Source organism: Cyprinodon tularosa, unplaced genomic scaffold (genome assembly GCF_016077235.1).
Source record: "Cyprinodon tularosa strain WSP-4 unplaced genomic scaffold, ASM1607723v1 ctg63, whole genome shotgun sequence".
NCBI classification, from domain to species: Eukaryota; Metazoa; Chordata; class Actinopteri; order Cyprinodontiformes; family Cyprinodontidae; genus Cyprinodon; species Cyprinodon tularosa.
Window position 1 is genome coordinate 414,633 of NW_024039374.1, and position 27,677 is coordinate 442,309.

General features: G+C 35.3%; 2 protein-coding genes across 2 annotated transcripts in view; both read left to right on the top strand.

Moving 5' to 3' along the window:
* rasgrf2b (Ras protein-specific guanine nucleotide-releasing factor 2b) overlaps positions 1 to 14,776 on the top strand; it is a 77,018-nt gene extending 62,242 nt beyond the window's left edge. The window contains exons 17-28 of the mRNA XM_038308146.1: positions 1,099 to 1,224; positions 2,172 to 2,261; positions 6,508 to 6,614; positions 7,305 to 7,417; positions 7,557 to 7,617; positions 9,056 to 9,159; positions 10,100 to 10,184; positions 10,270 to 10,467; positions 10,757 to 10,836; positions 11,609 to 11,726; positions 11,870 to 11,938; positions 12,863 to 14,776. Of these exons, the coding sequence (XP_038164074.1) occupies positions 1,099 to 1,224; positions 2,172 to 2,261; positions 6,508 to 6,614; positions 7,305 to 7,417; positions 7,557 to 7,617; positions 9,056 to 9,159; positions 10,100 to 10,184; positions 10,270 to 10,467; positions 10,757 to 10,836; positions 11,609 to 11,726; positions 11,870 to 11,938; positions 12,863 to 12,955 (1,244 nt within the window). The 3' untranslated portion in view covers positions 12,956 to 14,776. The remainder of the gene's footprint in view (positions 1 to 1,098; positions 1,225 to 2,171; positions 2,262 to 6,507; positions 6,615 to 7,304; positions 7,418 to 7,556; positions 7,618 to 9,055; positions 9,160 to 10,099; positions 10,185 to 10,269; positions 10,468 to 10,756; positions 10,837 to 11,608; positions 11,727 to 11,869; positions 11,939 to 12,862) is intronic.
* A 4,429-nt stretch (positions 14,777 to 19,205) lies between these two features.
* LOC119798519 (creatine kinase U-type, mitochondrial-like) lies at positions 19,206 to 26,770 on the top strand. Its single transcript, XM_038308030.1, has 10 exons — positions 19,206 to 19,334; positions 21,200 to 21,359; positions 21,527 to 21,725; positions 21,809 to 21,904; positions 21,974 to 22,195; positions 22,305 to 22,390; positions 23,389 to 23,512; positions 23,661 to 23,795; positions 23,879 to 24,004; positions 26,486 to 26,770. Exons 2-10 carry the CDS (start codon positions 21,220 to 21,222, stop codon positions 26,600 to 26,602), a joined length of 1,245 nt encoding a protein of 414 aa, XP_038163958.1. The 5' UTR covers positions 19,206 to 19,334; positions 21,200 to 21,219; the 3' UTR covers positions 26,603 to 26,770.
* The last annotated feature ends 907 nt before the right edge of the window (positions 26,771 to 27,677 follow it).

Sequence of the window (27,677 nt, forward strand, 5' to 3'; positions counted from 1 at the left end):
TTTGCCAGTATTATGTAGGGCTGTGGGAAATAATCGTTTTGGCGATTTATCGTGATATTCGGCTGCCCAATATAATATCGATCTTTCACTTCTTAGTATCGATTTAAAAAAAAAAAAATGGTTACATAAAACATTGATGGTAAAATGGGCTACCTCTGCACCACCACTCTGGCAGAAAGCGCTGTGGAGCCCTTTAACTGTGCGTGCAGCACCAAATCTGTATTTGAGGCAGTCACAGTGGAAGAAAACCCCAAACAACATGGATAATAATACCTAATCAATATTTTCTGATGAAAATATACAGCACTTGCTGTTTTATCTCATCATTTGATTTTGATAGCTGGGGAAAATATGGCAATATATAGTGATACTGCAATATCGTGATAATATCGCATCGTGACCCAAGTATCGCGACATGTATCGAATCGCAACACTCATGCCAATACTCACCTCTAGTATTATGTAGCTATAAGTTAGGTCTTTGCTTCCTAAATTTCGCATACTTTTTCATATGATTAGCAGAAACCATAAGACTGTCCCTTCATTTTTATTTTACGTAGAATGTTTTGCAAATTAACAACTTTAAAATGTGATATCAATTTACATCCTATACGTTGATACCTCTAAACTATATATGGTGCAGCTTAGTGCTCTCATTGGTTACCTAGAGTTAAACTTTGCATAACCTAATCTCAGTATGAATCCAGCTGTTTTATGAGTGCCTCAGAGGTTTGTTAGACACATCTGTGAATAAACAACACCATAAGGAGTAAGAGACCCAGCACGTTGGGTAACTTAAGTACAGTTAGGTTAGTAAATTATATCTCAAACTATTTCAAATCTCATTGCACTCAAGCACAGTTTTTTAATGCATAACTCAGAAATTTCAAGTTTTTTATGAACTTGTTAAAATAATAAACACAAAATAATAATAAAAAAATAATAAAAAAGTTCATAATAACACAAATTATTATTACAAAAGAAATTCAGAACATAATCATATGAAAATGCTGTCTTATATAAAAACCTCACTAGTTGTCACTATTATAGCCCATTCTGTCATTTCTTTTTTTCTTCTGAAATGGATCTCCTGTCTAGCTGTGTTGGAATCTGTGTCGTTGGAGAAAATCATCCCAGAGTCTCCGCAGAGCAGCGAAGCAGGAGACATGTCTCCGTGTCGCTCTCCATCCACACCACGCCACCTCCGCTACAGACAGTCTGGAGGTAGGTCCGTGGGCGTCTTTATATTTGTTACAAACACACTCCTGACTATTTTATCCCCAATGCCAGGTGAGCAATGCTGTGTCTGCAAGCAGGTTTCCGAGCAGAGCAACCTTGGTGGCAGCTTCCATGCAGCAGAAACATATCACAAACTTCAAACCATATGATGGCATTAGTTGATCAAGTTCCTAAAAGTGTTCAAGAATATATTTTTTGCATGGTTGTAAATGCAGCAACCCTGCAAATGGAACACAAGAATGACATTGATTGACTGCACTGGTAAAAAGGGACTTAATGTTTGTTAGAATGATGGTGATACTGATCTCTGTGTTTATCCTCATGATCTGAGTTTGGAGATTTTTAATCCTTATTAAATATTCTTTTTTTAAAATACAAACTGTTTTTTGTTTGTGGTTTTCACCTTTTTGTAAGTAAAGTTATACAGTGATAAGGTCCACATGTACGTTTATGAAGTTAATTATTTTTACATTTATGATAACATTTAACTGAGAATGGATCTATCCCAAATCTTCCTTTTAAAATCTTTTTAAAGGTCCCATGAGACGACATTTGATACACAATAGCACTACATTATTTAACTACTTAATTTAAATGAATTGAACCTTTTTGCTCATGTTGGATAAACTGTTTTTAATTTAAAAGTTTTAATTTGAAATTTAAGCTAAAATAGATTATATTTAACTTTTTATAGAGCAAATTATCTTTAGGCTATAAACAATGTCAACAGATCAGATTAACATTTTCACGGCAGACATTATTTCAGACTTCAATAAAGGTTTGGCTCATAACAGCAAGAGACTTATGTGGAGCCACAGTAATCCTGATATGCTGATAAGTGGTAATTTAAAGCCCTTTTTTCTTTTTGATTGTAAAAGGAAAAAACAGCAGCAGTGTTGCTACTATTGATAATAATGTGTCTGTGTCTGCAGTTCAGTCTGGGGAGAATTCACGCTGCTCAGTGTCTCCTGCCTCAGCCTTTGCTATTGCAACTGCAGGAGCAGGACATGGTACCCCGCCAGGTAAATGCAAAATGCACACAGAACAGAAACCTGCTGTGGAGCTTTGAACTGAGCCATTTATTTCATGTTCTTTAATAAATGAAGAATACTAAAAACAGAGCTCTGTCTCATATAACTTGTAATTTGATTATTTTTTCTGGTTCAGAGAGCAATTTATGTTTGAAATAAAATATTTTATTTAACAATTGTATGAATTGAAATCTTGTCCAATATTACACCAGGGCCCTTTTCTTGTTATGGTATATTCTTTAGTAACATTTTTTTGGGGTCTAAATACAATGTATTTGGGAGAAATTTGTAAAAGTGAAATGCGGTACCGAAATAATTTAAAGCATCATCTACGAAAATGTATCTAATGCGTTTGGAGTGAAACATTAATTAAAAAAGTGTTTATGATTTCATAGATAATAAAACCCTTTTATTAGGATTATAAATGAAAGCATAAAAAACTCTTAGATATTAAATATGAAAACAATCACTGTATTTTAACCTAAAGTGCTCTCCACAGTTATTAATATCCCTGGTTAATGTGTATTAAAAAGTTTTAAATATTACCCCTAGGCATCAGCTCTAACTATGTGCAACATTTTTTTGTATTTTCAAATCTAATCTTTGATTGAGGTAGGTTTTAAAGAGATGAAATATAAAATGTCCTGGTGTTTTAATGAGACCATACAGCCATGCCATTAAACAAAGTTTTAAGAAGATTCATAATAGAAACAGTCTCGAAGCAGGAAGGGTTTTCAGCATACTCTTTTGTTTATGATAAAACTAGCTTGCTATAAACAGAGGCGAGTGTTTTATTGTATGGCTAAAAACACAATTCCATTGAAACTATTGAGTGCATTTCACCCTGATGTGACGGAAGGACAATTTAGTTTGCGGCATTGTTTTGACTTCTTTAATTGTGAATTTAATTGTGAATTTAGGAGATTTAGTTTTTTAGCTTTATAAGCATCAACACTGTGTGAAGGCGAACAATAAATCTGTATCCATGTTCTGCCTTCTTTTAAACCTTTTTTTTATTATTATTGCTCTGATTTCAGATACCGTCAAGTTAACACAAGCTGCTGGTTTCTTGTAGTAGTTTCCTGTGAAAATAAACACAAATCTGCTTTTCTCGAATACCAAATCCATTTTGAAGAACAAAAATAGTCCACTCTAATTGCTGAAATGTTTCCATGTGCTAAGGAGACAGGTAAACTAGATTGATATATGATTTCACCTGTTAATTGATATAGATGTTTTCTATTTATGACAGAGTATTAGGGCCAGGCTAGAGATTTTTTATTAATTTGAGAATAAAGTTGCAATATTACGAGAATAAAGTTGCAACATTACGAGAATCAAGTCATAATAATACGAGAATAAAGTCGTAATGTTATGAGAATAAAGTCGCAACATTACGAGTATCAAGTCGTAATAATACGAGAATAAAGTCATAATGTTATGAGAATAAAGTCGCAACATTACGAGAATCAAATCGTAATAATACGAGAATAAAGTTGTAATATTACGAGAGTAAAGTCACAACATTACGAGAATCAAGTCGTAATAATACAAGAATAAAGTCGTAATATTACGAGAATAAAGTCGCAACATTACGAGAATCAAGTCATAATAATACGAGAATAAAGTTGCAATATTACGAGAATAAAGTTGCAACATTACGAGTATCAAGTCGTAATAATAAAAGAGAATAAAGTCGTAATGTTATGAGAATAAAGTCGCAACATTACGAGAATCAAGTCGTAATAATACGAGAATAAAGTCGTAATATTACGAGAGTAAAGTCACAACATTACGAGAATCAAGTCGTAATAATACAAGAATAAAGTCGTAATATTACGAGAATAAAGTCGCAACATTACGAGAATCAAGTCGTAATAATACGAGAATAAAGTCGTAATATTACGAGAATAAAGTTGCAACATTACGAGAATCAAATTGTAATAATACGAGAATAAAGTCGTAATATTACGAGAATAAAGTCGCAACATTACGAGAATCAAGTCGTAATAATACGAGAATAAAGTCGTAATATTACGAGAATAAAGTTGCAACATTACGAGAATCAAATCGTAATAATACGAGAATAAAGTCGTAATATTACGAGAATAAAGTTGCAACATTACGAGAATCAAGTCGTAATAATACGAGAATAAAGTTGTAATATTACGAGAATAAAGTGGCAACATTATGAGAATCAATTCATAATAATACGAGAATAAAGTCATAATATTACGAGAACAAATTCGCAACATTACGAGAATCAAGTCGTAATAATATGAGAATAAAGTTGTAATATTACAAGAACAAATTCGCAACATTACGAGAATCAAGTCGTAATAATACAAGAATAAAGTCGCAACATTATGAGAATAAAGTTGTTATATTATTAGAATAAAGTTGAAAAATAAGAAGAATTAAGTCATCATACTACAACCAGTTTCTCAGAAAGAAAGCTTTGAGCTTTTGGGTTGGTTGTGCTGTTCTTGTTGCAGGTGATGAAGCAGACTGAAAATGTTTTATCATTATATCCTTTCTATCTCCTCTTGCTTTCATCTTTTCTCCTTTTTTTCTGTTTTTCATCTTCTATTCTATTTACATTGCAGTGTCCAAATAATCTGTAAAACTCCCTGCATAATTATAATAAAGCCATTTATATGCATGAAACAAGCGGAACACTATGGCAATAGCCGTACTGCTCCACTTGTGAAAGTAAAATCTGTTGTGCTCTTTTTGGCATCAAGACAATAATTCTTATTCCCACATTGCCAGACAGGACACTGTTAAAAAAAAAAGAAAAAAAGAAAGTGGTAAATAAATCCAGCTAATCTCTATTTTCAATTATTCATCTTTTTTCTCTTTATATATTTGTGTTTCTTAATTCAACTGAAATGTACATTTCCTTTTTTTCCCCTCATTTTTGAATCATCTGGCCACTGAGATGTGCTATATAAATAACCTTATCCTGCCTATGTAAGCATTGAGAATCATCATGTTCTGGATGACTAAAAACTTAAGCTAACAACCCACTGATTAAATGCTCATAGCCTTAAACAGATCCTTGTTTCTATTTACTGTATAACTTAGCCAAAGCTTCTTCCTTTAGAACAGGTTTCTAACTATACTTGTGCTTGAAGATTTACATACAGTCCAATTAAAGAAAATAATAAATCATTCATAATAGTAATTCAAATAACACAAAACTTAAAAAGTAATAATACATAAAAATGCGCTAAATTATTAAATTCTGTAAAATAAAATATTGATTTTAAATTAAGAAAAAAAAATTTATTCTTAGAAACTAGGTAACATAAGTTACATCATTATGTATAAGTTACATCATAAGTTGCACCGATAACGGTACCAGTACCAGGCAGGGCCCCGATCCAGCTCTAAAATGGTGGTATCGGTATCGGCGAGTACCAACAAATAGGGCACAGATACCCTTTTGAGTTTATTCAACTATTGTCCCCCATTCCGGAAAAAAAAAGAAAAAAGAAAGAAAGCTTTGAGCTCCAACCAGCATATGACGGCAGACCAGCACCACCAATCAGCAACCTGAGTCCACTTTGACATATTGCACAATTTGATCCTGGTGCACTAAAAGATTTCCTTATATCTCAAACTGATGTCAAAGTATAACTTCACATGATCGTCGAAATTCCTCATTTTAGGGAAGAAAGTGCTTTTTGTAAGAGATGTCATAAAATACAACTTTATTTTTGTAATGTTACGACTTTATTCTCTTAATGTTACGACTTTATTCTCGTACTTTCATGAATACTCCCCTAGCGACTTTATTCTCGTAATGTTACAACTTTGTCTCTAAATAAAAATAAAAAAATCTCTTGCCTGGCCCTAATACTCTGACATACTCTATTTGGATCAATTTAGAGGTAAAATAAAAACTATCCATAAACATCAGTGATTAGAGAACTTTTTCTTTGCTATGTCTACCAAAGCACCTTGGTATGGCTCCTGATACAGATATCTGATGTTAAACCAGACATTTTGGAAAACATATTTTCTAAAAAAAATGTATTCTTTTTTTTTTGCTTTTCTGGGCCCTGGACAGGTTTTCACTTCCCTTGGGGTGCTCTCTAACTAAGACAATCATAACTTTGGGATATGTGGCAGGTTCACACTTTAGTTAGATGAGTAATCTGTGAAAACACTGTGTAATGAAACTGTTATGCATAACTACTTTTACTTTGTTTGTATTTGCTTTCCCTTGCAGTATTTACTAACTCTGAGAGGACCTGTGATAAAGAGTTCATCATCCGCAGAGCTGCCACCAACAGAGTCCTCAATGTGCTGCGTCACTGGGTTTCCAAACACTCACAGGTCTGTTTCCACCCACTGCTATGTTCAGGTCTGATTGTTCCTGCTTATGTTCATGCATTTTTGTGGCCTAATTAAAGCAGGTGATTGATGGGTTCTCTTGCTGCTCCATTGCACTCTGCTAAAAAGATGTAAACAGCTTGCTTGCACACAGACACTCACAAAATATTTCTGCTGTTTCAGCCGGACAGCCAGCTCTCCCATCCAACTCCTATTTCTAATGGCGAATATTTAATGGATTGAACGCCAACCAATTGGATGACTTTTAACGGAGGTCCTTCCAGGCTAACTACATTGATCTGTTGTTTTGTATTTTTCTTCAGTAATACAAAATACTGCAATGACAAGCTAGCTTTAGTCGGCTTATTAACACCAGCAAACTCATACCGTACTTACACATGCTTTCACGTTAATTTGCCCAGAGGGGCTAAAGATGAAGAAGAGATGGTTAAAGCTGAATAAAAAAAAACAAAAAAACGTTTTGTTTGAACGTGAATAGGAAGAAGCTTGTACAGTATGATGTACAGATTTGTATTGAGGGGATTTGCTATAGTTGGAAACATGCTGATACGTCTGTACATGCTCATCTGGAAAACTAGTCAATGGAAAAAGTGGAATAAACTTACATCCATTGCTTAGTTGTTTTTAATATGAGCTAATTCAGTGTAGTTTTCTTTATGTCTTCGTGCTTAGGACTTTGAGATGAATGGGGAGCTGAAGATGTCAGTGATTTATCTCCTCGAGGAAGTGCTAAGAGATCCAGACCTCCTGCCTCAGGAGAGAAAAGCTACTGCCAACATTCTAAGGTGCGACACAACACATAGCACCAGAGTATGTTGAGAAGAAAAACAAAATAAATCGGTTTCTGTCATTAAATTTCAATTACTGTTTTAAATATACATTTTGAGAGATTTCTTTATTTTGTTCCCTTTTTTTTTTTCTTAGTGCCCTTTCTCAAGATGAGCAGGAAGATGCCCAGTTGAGGATAGAGGATATTTTACAGATGGTGAGATAACTAGAGTTTTTAAAGACAGTTTTTGTGTGAAAAAAACACAAATCAAAAAATGTAAAATATAATGTACGCTAAAAGAAAACAATTTAAAGTTATAAAAAGATGCTGCTAAATACTGTATAAACATAATTCTAAAATGATTGCACATGTAAGCCCTGCCCTTATGCAAGCAAGGCATGAAATAAGCCGCTGTTAAAAGAATGCTGCAAGAAATGCTATTTAAAGTTTACCAAGTTCTTTAGGTAGAAACATATTAAAACATATTAATGACAGACTGTTTAAACATATTAAACATTCTGTGTATATTCAGGAAGTTTGTTTTTGCGTTTGGGAACCAAACTTGAGAAAAACAAAAACACACTCGTTGGTTGTTGCTCAGTTATTGAACCAAAACTACATAACAGATTACAAACTGGTCTTTGAATATTCATGTAGTGAATCCAATGACCAAAAAATACACAAACCATGCAAGGACCAGTTAGTTATCAGTTAGTTAAACAAGAACACCAGTGTGTTTTTCTTTTGTTTTATATTTTTGGTTTCAAATGCAAAGAACAGACTGCCTTAATATACACAGACTGGCAGCATCATGCTGTGAGGATTATTTTTCTTTAGCAGGATAGCATGTCAGAGTTGATTAGAAAGTGAATTGCATTAGATGTAGAGAAATCCTGAAAAGAAAGTGCTAAAGGATCTGGCCCAGTCAAAGTAAAGGCCAAAATCTAGCTGAGAAATGGTTTGAGGACATGAACGTTTATCTTCAGGAATGGTCTCTAAAATATCTAATTGAGCTTTGGCTAATCTGAAGATTCAGTTTTTAGATGAGCAAAGCTGTACTGTAAGAGACATACCCCCAACAACTACCAGCTGTATTTGCAGTTGTTCCATAAAGTTGAACATAAAGTAGCTTAGTAGAAATTGCCACCACATTTTTGAGAGTTGTATACTTTAAGAACATTAAAATGTTTTACCACATTTAACAAATATTTACCACTTATTATGGCCTGTTACATAAAACTGCATGGACAGAATAATTAGATGTTTATTGTTGTAACTTGCAACATTTTGTATAAAGATTTAGGCGTTAAAAAATGGTTTCAAGGCACTACACACTATCATAAAAATACCCCATTTTAACCTACAAACTGGCTACACCAACATCACCAGAAGTAATTCTGAAAAGGCTGAAAAACATAAATTATATTAGCTGCTGTTTTTTAACCTTTGGGAGGTTCTAGCCTGTCATATCTAACCAGTGCAATGGTAGACGGTAGCTTTATTGTGGCTGTATGAGGCTGTAGCTGGAGTCCACTAGAAGAAGGCTAAAAAGAACCTTTGCTGACCAGACGACAATCATCATGTCTCCCTCTTAAATATCTATAAGGTGCTATTTGTGCTTGTTTATCAGTCTTTTCTCCACCTGTGTGTTAAGGCGGACTGCCCAAAGGCTGAGTGTTTTGAATCCCTCTCTGCAATGGAGCTGGCTGAGCAAATCACCCTGCTGGATCACATCGTCTTTAGGAACATTCCCTATGAGTCAGTCCTTTCATTATACTCTCTTTTCTTCTCTTTTTTAGAAAAACACTGCAAAATTATAAACATGCTTAAGATTATCTGTGTACTTTGGTATTGAGATTAGTAATTTTTTTATGATCAAATGTTTTCTAGAGCTGTACTTTCAGATTCACCTTTAAAATTTGCTTTCAATCAGCCAACCTGTTTATTTAACTTATTAATAGAGAAAGTTAACTTTGCTTCATAGCAAAGGTTTTTTTTGTTATACAGTACTTCCGCTGCTTTTTCTGTTTTTACTTCTTTTATATCTTGCATCTGACAATCAGATCTTATTTTTAAAGAATTCCATGTAAGAAGTGCTAAGTTCTTTGGAAAACATGGTGTTTGCAATAAGTGGACAAGTTGCAGGTGATCTACAAAATTGCATGTGCAACTGATAAGACGTGCAGAGTATTTTGGTACTGCCACATATATATAAATGAGGATATTGCACATACTACTGGTAGTTTATAAGTGGCTGTAAACGAAAGACAGGTTCCAAGCCATGAAAGCGTGAAGATTATAATGATAATAGCTATTTTAAATGGCTATTAGATCTTGAAAAGTTATAAAAGTTATATTGAATCTTGAAAAGTTTTCTTTATCTGTTAATAGTGCTAGTGAAGAATTACTTTATTTAAGTTAAAATCCTATTTTATTCTATTTTTTATCAGGGTTTTTTTGTGACAGGGATATGGATCTTTTAAGTATAAACATTTTATTGCGATGCTATAAATTGCCATGTGTTATATGTAGAAAAACAAAAGGGGTCATAGAGTTTAGTGACTTAATGTTGCTCTTTAAATAATTTAAAAGCAGCCAGACCCCAGAGGAAAGCATCTGCAAAACCCCCAGGTAGGTGTGCTATACAATAAAGAGCTGATCTGATCTTAGCAGTTTGTCTTTGTCTCCCCTGTTTTAGAGAGTTCCTGGGTCAGGGCTGGATGAAGGTTGATAAGAATGAAAGGACTCCCTACATTATGAAAACAAGTCAACACTTTAATGATGTAACTTATGTTTCTGTTCTAATATATATCTCATTTATCACTAGGGCCCCCAAACTCATTTAAAAACGTCTTATTTCCTTTCCAGATGAGTAACCTGGTGGCATCTCAGATTATGAGCCACACTGATGTTGGCTCGAGAGCCAATTCTATTGAAAAGTGGATTGCAGTGGCAGACATCTGCCGCTGTCTGAACAACTACAACGGGGTGCTGGAGATCACATCTGCACTCAATCGCAGCGCCATCTACCGTCTGAAGAAGACTTGGGCTAAAGTCAGCAAACAGGTACAAGCAACATGTAAAAAATAATTTTACATTTTCCACCATTTTTTTTGTGACATCACAGTGAAAAGATCCTAATGCTTTTAGGATCTTTTTCAATGTGAATCCTATTTATTTTAACACAATCTACAGATAACCAGTTATCTACTAAGGAGACTGTTTACAATTAATATGATTGTTACCACTGCAATGAAAATAAGTGGGTCAGAACTTAATGTAGCATGCATGTCTGTCTTTTTTGTTTTGTTTGAAGTAATTCTTTTTAAATAAATGTGTTTGTGGTATTGTATAGACTAAAGCTCTGATGGATAAACTGCAGAAGACTGTGTCGTCTGAGGGAAGATTTAAAAACCTGAGGGAGACACTAAAAAAGTAAGACCAAAAAATATCTGAACTTGTGTACATTTTAAGTTTGGTGGTTTTAAGGTTTAGTTTAAAGGTGGGTTCTTAAGTATTCATTAGTCACATAACAAACCCCTTCAGTAATTTTTGAAAACAAAGTTGGGTATAAATTTATGATGGATTTCTTCCAGTTGATAAATAATTATAGTGAACAGAAATAAACTCTTTGTTGATCTAAAGAATGTGTTTCACAAACTGAATTTAACTGGATTATATTTTTAATAATGGTCTAATTTATTGAACATGGTTGTAAAAGGGTTGGAATGGGTCACATACCTCGCTTTATGACAGGAATATGTTATATTAATATACAAATTATCTACAAGGTCAGCCTTTTTCAAAGCTTAGCCTATTTTAGCCCTTTAAAAACCTTTTCCGATATTTATTTATTTATGATATATGTTGAAGCTCTTCAACTTATTTTCAAATACACAACCAGATGGTTAAAAGCTCTACTTAGCAGGTTCTGAGAAGAATACACATAATCTAACATCAACCATGAGGGATGGCCTTCCTAAGAAATCAACCTTAAGCTTTGGAAAAGTCAAATAAATTCAGATTTCGATCCATTTAATCCATCCATTTTCTATGCAAGCTTGTCCATCTAGTTCACAAGTTAATTTTAAGTTCTGCTACATTTTGAAGTTATTGAAAGTCCAGAATTGTTAAAAAAATTAATGCAGATTATATGTGTACATACTTCTGACTTCAACTGATTTGTTTTCAAATGCTTGTCATCCAGCTGCAACCCTCCATGTGTGCCATACCTAGGAATGTACCTGACAGACTTGGCCTTTATCGAGGAAGGAACTCCCAATTTTACTGAGGAGGGTCTTGTTAATTTCTCCAAAATGAGGATGGTAGGCATGAAAGTCTCATAAATCTGAGCAAAAAAAAAAAAAAATAAAAATTAAAAAAAAAAATATATATATATATATATATATATATATATTGGGCTTCTTTTGTTCATTAAGTATATTTTTTTTCTCTACATTTCCATTAGATATCACATATCATCCGAGAGATCAGACAGTTTCAGCAGACACCTTACAGAATAGAGCATCAACCTAAGGTACTTCTTTTTAAATTTTGTGCTGCAGTGTCTCAATTTCTGGAGTAATTTGTTGCAGATTTGCATTCAATTAAAAGGGAAAGATTTAAATTTGACATTTCTTACAGAAAATGTGTTGTTTTTACTGTCCAGAGGAAAAAAAATGTTGATTAATATTTTAGCATTAGAGAAAATATTATTAACTATTAATAAAGAGAGTAATTTTGAGTAGATTCAAAAGTGCAAAATATGTGCATATATTTGGATACTATGACGGGTGGTATTCTCTGATGAGTTGGGTAATTGTGCTCCCTCCTTACAGCATTTTTATGCAACTTTTAACTTCATGCAACCAAATTTCAAATGAGACAGTTTTGAGTTGGAAAATTTGTTATTTTCCTACTTACAATCCTGTCACTATTTTTTTCAATATCTTTGGATTAATTAAAATGTTCATGTTAGTTCAGCAACAGCTTAATAGTTCTCTAAGAGCTATAAGCTCAAAATGTTGTCTTATCTGTCAGGTATTTGTTAGATTTTTTTAAGTCTTGCCTGTCAGATACTCTTGATGTGGAGTGAATATTTTCTTTTAAATTAAAAATTTCTTCATTTGTTATCCAACTGCCCACATTTTTTATGCTTAAGGCTAAAATTCAAAACATGCATTCATTCCATTGCAAGGATTAGGGATTAAATGATTGATAAGACATCCACCCCAACTCTGGGAAAGCAAAATGTGGAGAATTTGGAAAGGGATCACCACTGTCTGCATTGGAAACAGTTTATTGAAGAAATACACAGAACTCTTATAAAATCACCCATGTCATTTTTTATATTTTTGTGTGAAATATTTCAGACATGTAATTCTCTCAGCTATGTGGTGCAACTATGCCAAACCAGCATGAATAACACTTTTTTTCCCCCCCACTTGCCTTTCTGGCTTAGGTCACTCAGTATCTTATGGATAAGACTCTGACCATGGACGAGGACACGCTCTATGATCTCTCACTTAAGATCGAGCCCAGATTGCCTGCATGAATTATCTCTGTTTTAAGCTTCGAGAATGTACTGAGGAAGGATCAAACACCTACCTGATCCTAATCCATCAAGAAAAATCTGGAAGAAAGTCTTTGGAGCAATGTGGAAATGGATTGGGACAGGACTTGTGGAAAATTAGTTGTTTTGCACAACATTGAGGTAGCATGCGAAGAGAACGGGTTGGTAGGGTGTGTAAGCAATTGTTTTCAACCAGACCAAGGTTGGATGCAACCTGTCGGATGCACAGCATATAGGTTTCTTCAGTACAGAGTGTGGGTCACATTACATCACTCTTCCTCAGAGAGCCTGAGAGTGCAGAGAAAGGAGTGAATGAAGATAACAGAGATGTAGCATAACAGGTCGAAATGCAGAGAGGTTTGAGCTTGTGTCTCTGTGCTCTGGTCTGTGTTATGTCACGTGTGCATTTTCATGGCATGCCCTAAGTAAACATGCCCCACCCCCCAAAAAAATGTTTTTCTGTTATCACCATTACTGCATTAAATTTGCATGATCTCATCTTAGGATGTATCTGTTTGAATGGCCTTTAACCAGACCACTACTTAGCATGCTCCAACCACAAGGAATCTATTTGGCGATATGCATCCTTGGTGATCTTAGTAGGACCAAAAACTATGCTCATTTCAAATGTATTGTGGAAAGATGCATCTAAATAAAATGAGTTAAATTTCATAATTGCATATCAAATGAAATGCAATTTTTTTACTTCTTACCCAGATGAATAATTCAAAAATTTAGATTTTTTTTTTAGTGCCTTCCATCTAAGAAGGTCAGTTTCTGCATACTTGACTAAATGTCTGGTTAAAGCACTTTGTAATTCCCCAATATACACTAAAAAAGATCAATGAATTTCAATTTTATTTTTAAAAACTACACTCATCAGAAAATAGGCCATGTATGTTGAATGGCACTGTAGCATGTTTGTGCAAAGGATGCAACATCGAAACATGAGCAAACATCGCCCTCTACTGTTTGATTGTTGTAATTAGCCCTGCAAGCCTAAAGCATTTGCAGCATCTGTGTGCAATTGTAATGTTTTGGCTTTGGTAAACTGTTCGCTGTGTGAATGTGTGGCTGACTGCATGTAAGGCAGGAGCAGTTCTCTCTGAGATGTAGCTTTGCTTGACTGATAGTGGGATCCTTGTTTACAGTTTAATTTATTTAGTACATTTGTCTATAATTTAGTTCGTATAAAATGACAGCTTAGATATAGGACTGATAAGAGAAGTTATGCTGTGAATCCTTTTGTTTTGTTTTTCACTTAATTTTATTTGAATTATAACGTTATTTAATTTGTTTTAGTAATGATATTGAATTGCTGTTTTGCATCTCATGAACATACAAAAAAAAATGTATTCTTAGTTTGAAACAATGTAGCATTTGAATGATCATTCTTAGTTTTTATATTAATATGATAAATATTGTTGCATGCAGACAACCAACAGCTGCATGTTGTGCATTTCTGACTGGATATCTCCCAAAACCTCCATCGACTGCTTCTCTGTATGAAAATAAACTGTGTAGCTGCTGAAAAAATAAGTATAAAAATATTATTTTGTCCAAATAAACTGGCATGTCTGTCGCTTGTTTGGCCCAAACCCAGGGCTGTCACACATACACCAACCTGTTGTTACACAATGATGTCTTGGAATTTTCCTCCTTTAGAAATTTGTCTGTAGCTCTGTAGCAGATTGCTATGTTTGTGTTGTAACTTTTTATGTGTATTTGTTTTCATGCTTAACTTTATATGTTTACATTTTTCACTTGTTGGTGCAGGGAAATAAATACAACATGCCTTATGTATTTTTTCTCTCTTTGAATTCAGTGCATTTGAACTTTGATGATATTCACATAATTTTCTAATTCAAATAGATTTTAACATTAACAGTGATTAATTTAAAGCTGCTGGTCCAAATTAATTACAGGTTATTTTCTGCATGTTGTTGAGGTGAATCCAAAAGAATGTTTAATTTAAGGCTGTCAGCAGTAAAATTCTGTAAATTTAAATGGAATAAAACAATAACAGCTTTTTGTTTTGTTTTGAAAAAACATTTATTTTTATTTATGTAGGATATTTTCTTTAATAGAAAAACAACTATAAGGAAGATCCTTTTGAATATCACTGTATGGACATGATACATTACTCAAGACAGTGAACATAAAACATACATAATCTGCATAATTGTATAGGTACACCAGAGAAAATGACTTACAGCAAAGTCACCTGCTCAATTATGAGGTTATACACTATATTGCCAAAAGTATTTGCTCACCTGCCTTGACTCACATATGAGCTTAAGTGACATCCCGTTCCTAATCCATAGGGTTCAATATGACGTCGGTCCACCCTTTGCAGCTAGAACAGCTTCAACTCTTCTGGGAAGGCTGTCCACAAGGTTTAGGAGTGTGTTTATGGGAATTTTTGACCATTCTTCCAGAAGCGCATTTGTGAGGTCGCACACTGATGTTGGACGAGAAGGCCTGGCTCTCAGTCTCCGCTCTAATTCATCCCAAAGGTGTTCTATCGGGTTGAGGTCAGGACTCTGTGCAGGCCAGTCAAGTTCATCCACACCAGACTCTGTCATCCATGTCTTTATGGACCTTGCTTTGTGCACTGGTGCACAGTCATGTTGGAAGAGGAAGGGGCCAGCTCCAAACTGTTCCCACAAAGTTGGGAGCATGGAATTGTCCAAAATGTCTTGGTATGCTGAAGCATTCAGAGTTCCTTTCACTGGAACTAAGGGGCCAAGCCCAGCTCCTGAAAAACAACCCCACACCATAATCCCCCCTCCACCAAACTTTACACTTGGCACAATGCAGTCAGACAAGTACCGTTCTCCTGGCAACCGCCAAACCCAGACCCGTCCATCAGATTGCCAGATGGAGAAGCGCGATTCGTCACTCCAGAGAACGCGTCTCCACTGCTCTAGAGTCCAGTGGCGGCGTGCTTTACACCACCGCATCCGACGCTTTGCATTGCACTTGGTGATGTATGGCTTGGATGCAGCTGCTCGCCCATGGAAACCCATTCCATGAAGCTCTCTGCGCACTGTTCTTGAGCTACATGAAGTTTGGAGGTCTGTAGTGATTGACTCTGCAGAAAGTTGGCGACCTCTTCGCACTATGCGCGTCAGCATCCGCTGACCCCGCTCCGTCAGTTTACGTGGCCTACCACTTCGTGGCTGAGTTGCTGTCGTTCCCAAACACTTCCATTTTCTTATAATACAGCTGACAGTTGACTGTGGAATATTTAGGAGCGAGGAAATTTCACGACTGGATTTGTTGCACAGGTGGCATCCTATCACAGTTCCACGCTGGAATTTACTGAGCTCCTGAGAGCGACCCATTCTTTCACAAATGTTTGTAAAAACAGTCTGCATGCCTAGGTGCTTGAATTTATACACCTGTGGCCATGGAAGTGATTGGAACACCTGATTCCAATAATTTGGATGGGTGAGCAAATACTTTTGGCAATATAGTGTATGTTTAAGGTCTATGTGGTAATCTGTCAAGTAGGGCTGAAACAATCGGATTAATCGTGATTAATTGATTATTTACATAATCCTCAACTAATTTAGTAATCGATTAATCATTTACTACAGTATAGAAACTCTAAAACATGCTTTTAGCTGACAGAGCAACCCACTTAGAGCAGCATTTAGCAATTAGCATTTATGATAAAAACAAAACAACAATTTTATATAATTTAGTATGCTATAAAAAGAACTCCTTCAGTAGAAAAGTTTTAGTTTCACATGGTTTAATTTAAAAAAAAAAAAATCTTTAAGCAACCTTTGGCTATGCAATTATTAATCGATTAATTGAAAAAATAATTGACAGATTTGCAGCCCTACTGTCCAGGGCTGCAACTCTCCCACGCTCTCTACAGAGAGGCTGTGTAGTAGCAATACTTAAAGAGACACTACACAATTACGACTGTTACAAGAGGATGTAACCTGGAGACCTTATAGCCTGGCACCTAGACCTGTGATGTTAAAGATCCACTTTGTAAGCCCAGTCTAATTGTAATACACCTAATTGGCAAGTAAGCAATTTTAAAAAGTTGAAACTAAGAAAATATAAACATTCAAGTAATTGTAATTTATGCTTAAGTCTTTAAAATACTGTTTTTCTTTACACCTAAAAGTATTTATAAACACACCTATTTTTCCCAACTAACATATTCTGTAAATTGGAAAGTTTTTGAAAAGATAATTAATTAAATAATTAATGTCAGTTACGCTTCTCACTATGATAAACACATTATATAAAATAATTAAACAAGACTGTTACAACTCTTCGATCGTGTTATGATTCTCTGTTTCAAGCTGATGAACACAACACAGTTCATTTCTCAGAATGTTAGACTAATACATCAGACTAATAAATTAATACACATATTTAGGTGTAACTAAACCTAGATGTCTCTGTACTGGTTTGTGTGTCTGAAAACGGGTGCAGACATGCTTGTAGCAAATTTACAAAGAAGGTGCAAAGGGATTCGCATTTGCAATCCAGCAGACAGCATACTTAAACCATTTTTGGATGTTTACCTTCATTAAACAGTCCGTAGCTACATCTAATATTTAACATATAGGCTTTATTATGGCTGCCTTAAAGGGTCTTAATTACAGGTCAAATGAAGTGCTTCGAATCTACAGTAACAATTGAAAACAATCTATGCTTGCTGTAAAATTTTGTAAAAAAAAGCTTTTCAGACAGAAAATTGCCATAATGGCATTATCGACTCCTACGTTTGGCACTGCAGAAGCTCCATTACTTCAACATGCTGAACTCTTTACTACATTCCAACAACAGGGCAATCCTACCTACCTACCTAATTTGAGAATATTTAAGATGATAATCCTTTGACTATTTGAGGTTCACAGATATCAATGCCTTACACACAATTTGTACTCGTTTTTTGCAACACTTTTTTCAATATTATTTTAATTCACAAAATGAAAGAAGTGAGATATACCATTGGTTGAATGGAAAATGGCAATGATGCAGCCATTCTATACTAATTGTCTATCATGGCCATGCCTATGTCCAGCAGGCTATGGGCAAAAGGCAAGGTACACTCTGGTCAGGTCACCAGTAAACTGACTACTGTTGACCTCAATTGATCACAGTCATTTTCAAATCTTTCAATGCCTTAAAACTAACCATTACCACTGCATTCCCCTTATTCTTAAGCCTAAACTGAATTCAAACTTAAGCCCTAAACCTACAACCTAGCAAAATAGCTTGTGAGGACAAGAACAAAGGACTCGCTTACAACAATTGGACCTCATTTTGTTGATAAAATTAGAAAATTGGTTCTCATTCAGATGGCCAAAAAGGAACACACAGGGAAATTTAGAGTTATCAAAGAATCCAACTTTCCTGTTTTTGGACTGTGGGAGAAAGCCAGAGTACCAGGTGAGAACCCACACAGACACAGGAAGGACATGCAAACACCATGCAGAAAGAACCTTGTGGGTTACAAAACATAGAACCTTCATGCTACAAAGAAACAGTGTTTCTTTGCACCACCATGGAGCTCAGCATTGAACCCCCCTGAGTGTAATGGGGAGAATGTGGTTTAACTGTGATGGAGAGTGAAATGGGGGACTCTATGTAAATAAAAAAAGGCCAGTGGGAGCTGAACAAGGAAAACGATGAACAAAAGACATATTAAGCAAAAAAAAAAAAAAAAAAAAGATAAAATAAAATAAATAAAAAAATAAAACACAAAGGGAGAATTATAAATATATAAAAAGGAATAAGCTATATTGGAAAACACCCCAATGTATCAGCTTCAGTAATTAATGAAAACTTAAGACATAATTTAACAATTAAACAAAAAACAACAAAACATCTGAAAAAATAAAGACTCAGAGGTAATGTCAGTTTTACCAAAGAATATTTGTTTTTAATTCTAAGTCCTTATGACAATTACCTGGTAACGTTCTTAATTATAACAATTGTCTTATATTTGATTGCTAATGCTAAACTGAAACAACTCTGGAAGCAGAAATGATTTGTTATGAATGGAATGAATGATAAATGAAAACGCATAAATCAGTGGGTCTGTATTTGGTGTGCGGTAATGTTTTCTCAGTTCGTTTATGCAAACAGCAGAAGTTATCATGTTTCAGAGTAGATAGAACTTGAGCAAGAAGGCATACATTATGAGTGACAGAGGAAAGAGGATTTTCCATCTGATGGCCTGGCAGAGGCTAATCCAGGAGCTGTAGCTACATCCGTCGCTGATCCTCTTCACATTCTTCAGTCTGTACTCACTTTGCAGATCAAGCCTCGCTTCAGGAAACTCTCTGGCCTCCTTCTACCTCTTCCTCTTTTTAGCTGAGTGAAGGTAAGTGATCTGCACCTGAAATTCTCACTACTGGCTTATTTATCTTTCCTTCTCTCCAATTTGCAGCATGATATAGATCCAGACTTAATAAGTGCTTATCCACAAATAAGTCCATAACTACTCCATTAATACAAATAAAAACTATATATTTTTTTAAATCAACCACAATATCAGTTATCATATTTTTTTCACTGCGTGTTAAAAGTTTGATGATTTACATGTTAATTATAAATGAAAGGTAATATTTTCAGAATAGACTGCACTCAATAGGATTGCACCCTTTCATTCACCTGAAAGTAGCTCATTGGATAAACTCACCCGCTGTCTACACAGCAGCCAATTATATTAGAGCCTTTTAAGCTGCCTGCTGATCACATGTTAGCCATCTGTTAGCTGACATTTGTAAGAAATGTTATCTTTATCAAACCTCCATTTTTGTCTTCTACACTTGATTAATATGATTCAACTTAGTATATTGTTCTACAACTGTTCAATGTAAAAATAAATAAATACAGTGCTGACTTCTTGTATTTAAACAAGGGTCACAGGGCACTGGTGTCTCACCCTCTTCTCTTTTCTCTCCTCGTATAACCTTGAAGATTCAAATCCCAACTAATCTTCCTTTTAACAATCTCTTTAGGGGGAATTTTACTTTAAGTGACTCTTACACTCTATGAAAACCTTTAACACACGGCATGCCATCTTGACTCTTTTCTGTGTCTTTACCTGCCTCTCCCCCCAGTGTTTTATTGTCATTACATTGTCACAAGTACATCACAACAAAATTCTCTCTCTTGGGGAGCAGTGGGCTGCCATTTGCGGCGCCCAGGGAGCATTGTGGGGCTAAGGGTCTTTGCTCAGAGACCCAGCGTGGCAGTCTTTTGAACCCAAAACCTCAGGATTCTAAACTCTATGCCCCAACCACTAGGTTGCCACTCCTACTTTGTTTGTAATAAAATATAATGCTTGAGGAGATTGGTCCCTTTGACCACAGCCCCCACCAGGCTATTGGATGACCTGCCTGATCTCTCCATGTGGCTGACTCTGTTGATGCCTTTAAAAAACAGCTTAAGAGACCTTTAATTTAAAAAGACTTTTATGTTAAATGTTCTACCCATTCTCTAAGTGCCTATTCTTTCTTTATTTGCTTTTATATTAAGCTTATACATCTAAATCTCAATAAATTGACATGTTGCATAAAAATAAAAAGTGAAACTCTGATAGAATTATTACACATAATTATGTATTATGAAATTTTGTTTCTCGTAATTTTAATCTTACAGATAATGAAAACCCAAAATTCAGTATTCTAGAAAATGATAATACTTTGAAAAAATACATTAATGATAACCCATGCAAAGGTTTCCGGAGCCTTTAAACGGTCTTTCACTCTGGGTCAATAGCTACACATTCATAGATAAGACAGCTAACTGGACAGATGTCCTGATTACTTGAATGCAGTCTCCACAATTATGGGCATTCGTGCTAAAATAGTCAAAGGTATTTCAACATTTTTGCATTGCACCACAAAAATCTCATATAATAATATTTTTGGCAACATAATCTAAAGAAACCCCAAATGATCCCAATCATCGGACTGTGTATATTCAAAATAATTTAGATATTTTCTAAATATATAAAACAATTTTAAATAACACACATAATTCTCTAATATTCTGGCATCTATTTGAATGATTTGACACATTTCAAGTCAAGACAAATACACAAATATACACCAAAGTTGACGTTTTTACCAAACAATTCATAATATGTTTCATCTACAGCGACTTAGTTGGGAAGTGTGATCTAACTCAAGGGCTGAAGGAATTGTGAAACGTTGAATTTGACCTTTTGCTTTTTGCCAGGTAACCTTGACCAAATAAGCATGGCAAACTCTTTCACCCGCATGATCACCGGCCGCAACACAGCCATGATAATGGCCATGGGAGCAGGCACTTTGGCATCTACATTTTTCCTCAGTGATAACACTGCTGCAGCTGAAAGGAGGAGGTTTTATCCCCCCAGGTGCATTTCTGGAAAACATATTGTTTAAAAGGCTCAGAGTAAAGCAGTACTAGATTTGACTTCAGACTAACATTAAGTAAATACTTTTAGTTAAATAGATATACACTAATTGATTTATTCTTTGAAACTGCAGATTACAGCAAACTTTTTAAAATGCATTTCTACAGTGCTGATTATCCAGCCCTAAGAAAGCACAACAACTGCATGGCTTCAGCCATGACCCCAACCATTTATGCCCGCCTGAGGGACAAGGTAACACCCAACAACTGGAGCCTGGACCAGTGCATCCAGACAGGGGTGGACAACCCAGGGCACCCCTTCATTAAGACTGTCGGCATGGTGGCTGGGGATGAAGAAAGCTACGAGGTTTGGTTTTGTACCCCAGCAACTTGTTGTTGCCAATTTTGTTAAGCAAAAGATATTTGCTTATTTTTTTCTCTTCCTAATAGGTTTTTGCTGAGCTCTTTGACCCTGTCATTAAGGACAGACATAATGGATACGATCCTCACACAATGAAGCACCCCACTGATCTGGATGCTTCTAAGGTGGCACTCCTAATTGTTAATATTTCATAGAAACTCCCGCAAAGAGTAACCTATGATTCCTTTTTTCAGATCACCTCAGGAGTGTTTGATGAGCGCTACGTGTTGTCATCTCGTGTGCGCACTGGACGCAGCATTCGTGGACTGAGCCTTCCACCTGCATGCACACGGTCTGAGCGCCGTGAGGTGGAGCGTGTGGTTGTCACAGCTCTTTCTGGCCTGAAAGAAGACTTAGCTGGTCGATACTACAGCCTGGGGGAGATGACTGATGCAGAGCAACAGCGACTAATAGATGTTAGTTGACACTCAAACAAGGACATTGCTGCTTTTGGTCATGATCCTTTATGAAGCATGCTGTCTAGTATTTTTCACTAACTCTTCTGTTCCTTCACCGGCCAATCAGGAGCACTTCCTGTTTGATAAACCTGTATCACCGTTGCTCACTGCAGCAGGGATGGCCAGAGACTGGCCTGATGCTCGTGGTATCTGGTAAGTAAAATGTAACAGTCTAGAGGAAATCCTGCCTTTTCAAGCTCAGCCTTATATCTTTTATCTTATTTCAGTAAATATCTAAACATATGTTGACACAATATGGACTTGTATGAAGTTTGCTTGGCCCTACATTTGGCATCTGTAAAAGCTACCAATTGAATTTAATAATAAATCAAAATGATTAAAAGCCTTTTAGGTCTAAACTGGATCTTCAATTGATATTAATAGAATTAGTTTAGATTATGGAATATATCTAGGAGCTCATTCATGTAGTTATTCTTACAGTGTTTCCCCACTTTAACCTGACACTGCATAAGAGCAGTACAGGTCAAATTTCTATCCAAAGATAAACTGTGCTGTAGATATAATTACCCACCAGATAAGGCCATCATGTAATTGTTCAAATTATTCCACCTAAAGTTCCTTTTAACCAATTTCATACCGATGCAGCACCGATATTTGACAATACAAGAAACCAATAACTTATTGCAATCCTATAATCTTTTGTTAAGTTATTTAAAACCTTTTCTCTTTGTTTTTCTTGTTTGAAAACAGTTTAGATGTAGCTTTTACCATTTTGAGTAGCAGTTTTTATTGGTACTGTTGCAGTAATTTTTCAGTTAACGAGCAATCGATATCAATTGTTTTCATCAGAATCTATTGCCCTCTGCGAGTAAAACCATTAGGAAAACTCCAATTTGAAGCAAGTAATTGGATGACATTGAATGTTTTTTCTGTGCTGGGTCTCAATGGCTGGAGTTAAAAGTAGGACAAACCTGTTTACACATTTGGCGTAAATTCACATCACAAGGTATTATTTTCACTTACTGAGAATACTGGTAATCTGATTAGAAGAGACTCCTTTAGGGTTAATGTGTTCTTTCCTCTTCTATAGAGGTGATTTTAATAATAATCTAATGACGAGTAATGCAACCGATTTCTTATTAACTATTCACAGACGAGGTGCAAATCAAGATTTCTTTTATGTGATTCAGGCACAACAATGAGAAAAATTTCTTGATCTGGATAAATGAGGAGGATCACACCAGGATCATATCCATGGAGAAGGGAGGAAATATGAAGCGAGTGTTTGAAAGGTTCTGCAGAGGCCTTAAACAGGTCTGAAATAGATTTACTTCTTTGCGCACAGTAAACACATTTAACTCTTTAAAATCCTTTATTTTTAAACGTGTGATGTGATGGAGGTTGTTTTTTTTTAAACAGGAAAATTAAAATTTTATTCAATACACTTATTTGTAACCTTAAGGTGGAGCATCTTATTCAAGAGAGAGGATGGGAGTTCATGTGGAACGAACGTTTGGGATACATCCTGACCTGCCCTTCTAACCTCGGCACGGGGCTCAGGGCTGGCGTGCACATTCGCCTGCCACTTCTCAGCAAGGTTGGACAAGTATTGCACAAGTACCTCTTACCCCATTATGTAATGCTTTGATGTGTGAAGATTATGTGCTGGTTGAAATGTAGGACGCCCGCTTTAAAAAAATCCTTGAGAATCTGAGACTACAGAAGCGAGGAACAGGGGGAGTGGATACTGTTGCCACTGGAGACACCTTCGACATCTCCAACCTCGACCGTCTGGGAAAATCAGAGGTAAAACTTTTAAAAAGTTAAAAGCCAGAAAGCAGCTAGTATAGTCAGACTGAGGTCTGATCGCAAACTGAAAAAAAGAAGAGATCTAAGTAATTCAATTTTTCTTAAATTAAGTGCATTTTTCTGGATTTTAGCGGATAAGTGAGACACTTTTATTGCCAATAGAATGAGACAATTTACATTTAAAATAAGGAAAAAAAATCTGTGCTGTATTTCAGTTACATACTGTCTAATAATCTTATTTTAATTATCAATTTCTCATTCCATTGGTCAATCATCTTATTGACCTACTCAAATTAAGGATAAATACACTTAATTTAAGAGCATTTTGCTTATTTCTAGATCACTTTCACAGTGCAGACTGAGGTCAGTGTACAAATTGCAAACTGCAAAAAAATGAGATCTAAGTAATTCAGTTTTTCTTAAATTAGGTGTATTTTTTACTTGACATGAGCAGGTATGTGAGAGACTTTGCAAATGGAATGAAACAATTTGCATTTAAAATAAGAAAAAAACAAATGCAGTCTCGTGTTTAAAGTTCATAACATCTATTTGTCTTATTTTAAGGGTAAAAATACTAATTACATAGGCAGATAATATTATCCACCTACTCAAATTAAAGTTAAATACACTTATTTTAAGACATTTTATACTGATTTGTAGGTCATTTTGCATTGCAAGCAGGTGTTGGCTGGGAATAACCTTATTACCTGCTCTTTAACTTCTAAATCTGGCAGGGAAGTGCCTCTTTAGGCTAAAAGACTATTTTTTCCATTGCTCAATCAGTAGTGAAAAATATCTAACTAGACTGTGTGGTTGTAGGCTTTACTAATCAAACACTTAAAAAATATCATAAATGTGGAAGGTCAGGGCTCTATCTTCTCAGAAAATAGTGGAATGCTGATCTCAGGGAATGATACATAATTTCTCCTAACTACTTATTAAAGGAACTGCTATATTCATCTAAATGTATTCCACAATGCTCAAAGCAATATCAACTCAGACTGTAGTTATAGAAGATAAGGATGAGTATTAAAATACTATTTCCCCCCTAAAATATAGGGGAAAAGGTTCTTCATAAAGTCACTTGAATTCAACATACTTTTGGACCTCAGGGATAAAGTGAAACATCTATATTAAGAGTGGTTTAAAAGTAATCATTGCTACAGAAAGAACACCCTCTGAAACAAGGGCGTAGGTTTGATTTGAACTTTGGTAGGGACACTATTGGTCTGGTGTCATTGGTGCTATGCAATATGCATGCCCTTTTTTATGCTCGATGTGAGCATCCGTACTGATAAGAGGAATTCATTGTTAAAAGAGAAAAGCAACATTTTGCTCCATTAATAAAAATGTTATAAGCTCTACACTCGATGCTGCTTAGATGTTTGAAGTATCACCGGCTCTGAAGAATGTGGAATCAGGACTTTTTTCCACTTTGAAAATGGTTTCATTTGAACGACTAAGAGAGAAGGTAAATACAGTATTTTCTTTTGAAGATATAGAATTGTGCAGAGTTAAACACCACTCTAATATTTGTACCTACCAAGCTCTCTCTGTATCAAGCAAAATAATACATTCATTAAAATATTAACTTCACTATAAAAGTTGAACATCTGGGCTGTAGTTACTCTGTGTAGCCAATATCATGTATTTCATCTGGGGCTGAAAAAAATGAATCATATTAATTGATTATTTTAATAATCGTCAACTAATTTAGTATGTGATTCATCATTAACTGGAGTATAGAGACTTTAAAACATACAGTAATATAAAAGTAAAATGTGCCTTTCCCCACAGAGCAATTAGATCAGTTATCATATCAAAATTGTAAAAATAAAAACAAAAAAATAAAAACAGTAATATCAACTTAATATCGGTAAAAAGGAAACCCTCACATTTTCTCTTTTAGTTGGCTGTGGCTAAGAATCAGAAATGTTGATGGCTTACAGCCTTTATTTGCCCATTTTTCCAGCAGTCTTCATAACTCCTGGCTGACTCAGAATATTTCGTTTTATAAAAGAAAAAAAAAAGGTTTTTGTTTTTTAGTGTACATGATATTCATTTTTTTTATTGAGACTAGTTTTGTAGCCTAATATTAATTGTAGTAACCGCTGCATTCTAGTGTGAATAAATTTTCAATGTTGTGCTCCAAGCACACGCGGACTAGAAAACAGCCAATCAGAGAGAGAGAAGGCGGAACTTAAGGCAGAACAACCAATGAGAGTGGAGTTAAACAGCGCAGCACAGTTCCATGCGCTGCTACATGAAAGGGACAGGAGAGACCAGGCAGAGGAGCTGCAAGAGGAAAAGAAGCCACTGCTGCAACAACTACTGCTGTAAATTATAAACACGTTGCTCACATCCAATTATTGGTCGGGACAATTAGGTCGGTTCAAAATTTTGGTAGGGACATGTCCCTATGGTCCCTATGCAAACCTACGCCCATGCTCTGAAATACTCTATGTGATTCCTCTGCAGGTCGAGCTGGTACAGTTAGTAATTGATGGCGTCAACTACCTTATTGAGTGTGAGAAGAGGCTTGAGAGAGGTCAGGACATCAAGATCCCTTCCCCAATCTCTCAGTTCAGGAAATAAACATCTCCCCTTGGAACATGGAGGAAGAACAAATGCTCCTCTGGTTCATTGTTTAATTTCCTGCTCTTATAATATTTTAAACCATACTAACTGTACAATCCATGCACAGTACAACTGATACATGTACATGGACCCTGATTAAAATAAAAGAAAAAAAAAATGAACCGAGTTATAATGGTCTTTTTTTTTTTTCAACTTAGCTGGTATTTTTCATCATTACCTCACTACAATACATTGCTTTACACAACTACATAATTGTGCTTACTTGTTTCAATCATAAATGGGGAAATCTTAAATGGTGGTCAATGTTCAAGATCAATTGGCCACAGGTGTAGAAATCAAGCACCCAACTGCCTCTATAAACATATTAGAAGAATGAATAATTCTCACAAACTCTAGATCTCTGATATGATTTCAATACATCTCAACTATCCAGAGTTAACTACAGTATTATTTATTTAGCTAAATGAACACAAGCAAGAAAACTAGTATATCAGTCAGAGTACAGAGTAAGGTCAGTACATGCTGAGATTCAGGTTTACCAACTGTCTGCAGAATTAATTACAAAAGACCCCAAAATGTCACGAGGTTTTTTAAACAATCTTTTAAACAAGCTTCCATTGCTGGGCAGCATCACTCAAAGTGTTCGATGTGCCATTGCGAAGAATACCGCAACTGGATTTTGAAACAGTCAATGCATGTTCATTAAAGTGACAAATGATGGGCATCCTTCTGGCATTGAGTTGGTGTAGTTTAGATGTAGCAGTTGGCAGTACAATATAATTTGCCAAACCACTGGAAAGGTTTGCTGTTATGTCCCTAAAAAAAAAAAAATTAATAAATAATAAAAGCAGAGAAAGGATTTACAGTTCTACCCTAAACTGTAGCCACTTTTCAAATTTTCTGTTAAGCAAATATAGTGAAATTAAGAAAATGCTAGTAGTCAGATCAGTGGGACAGTCTTAGCTAACGAATCATATCACATGGTGATCCTAAATGAAACCATAAACCATTGTGATATTTAATCTTCTCTGGGAAAAAAAAAACAACAACAAAAAACAAAACAAAATAAAGA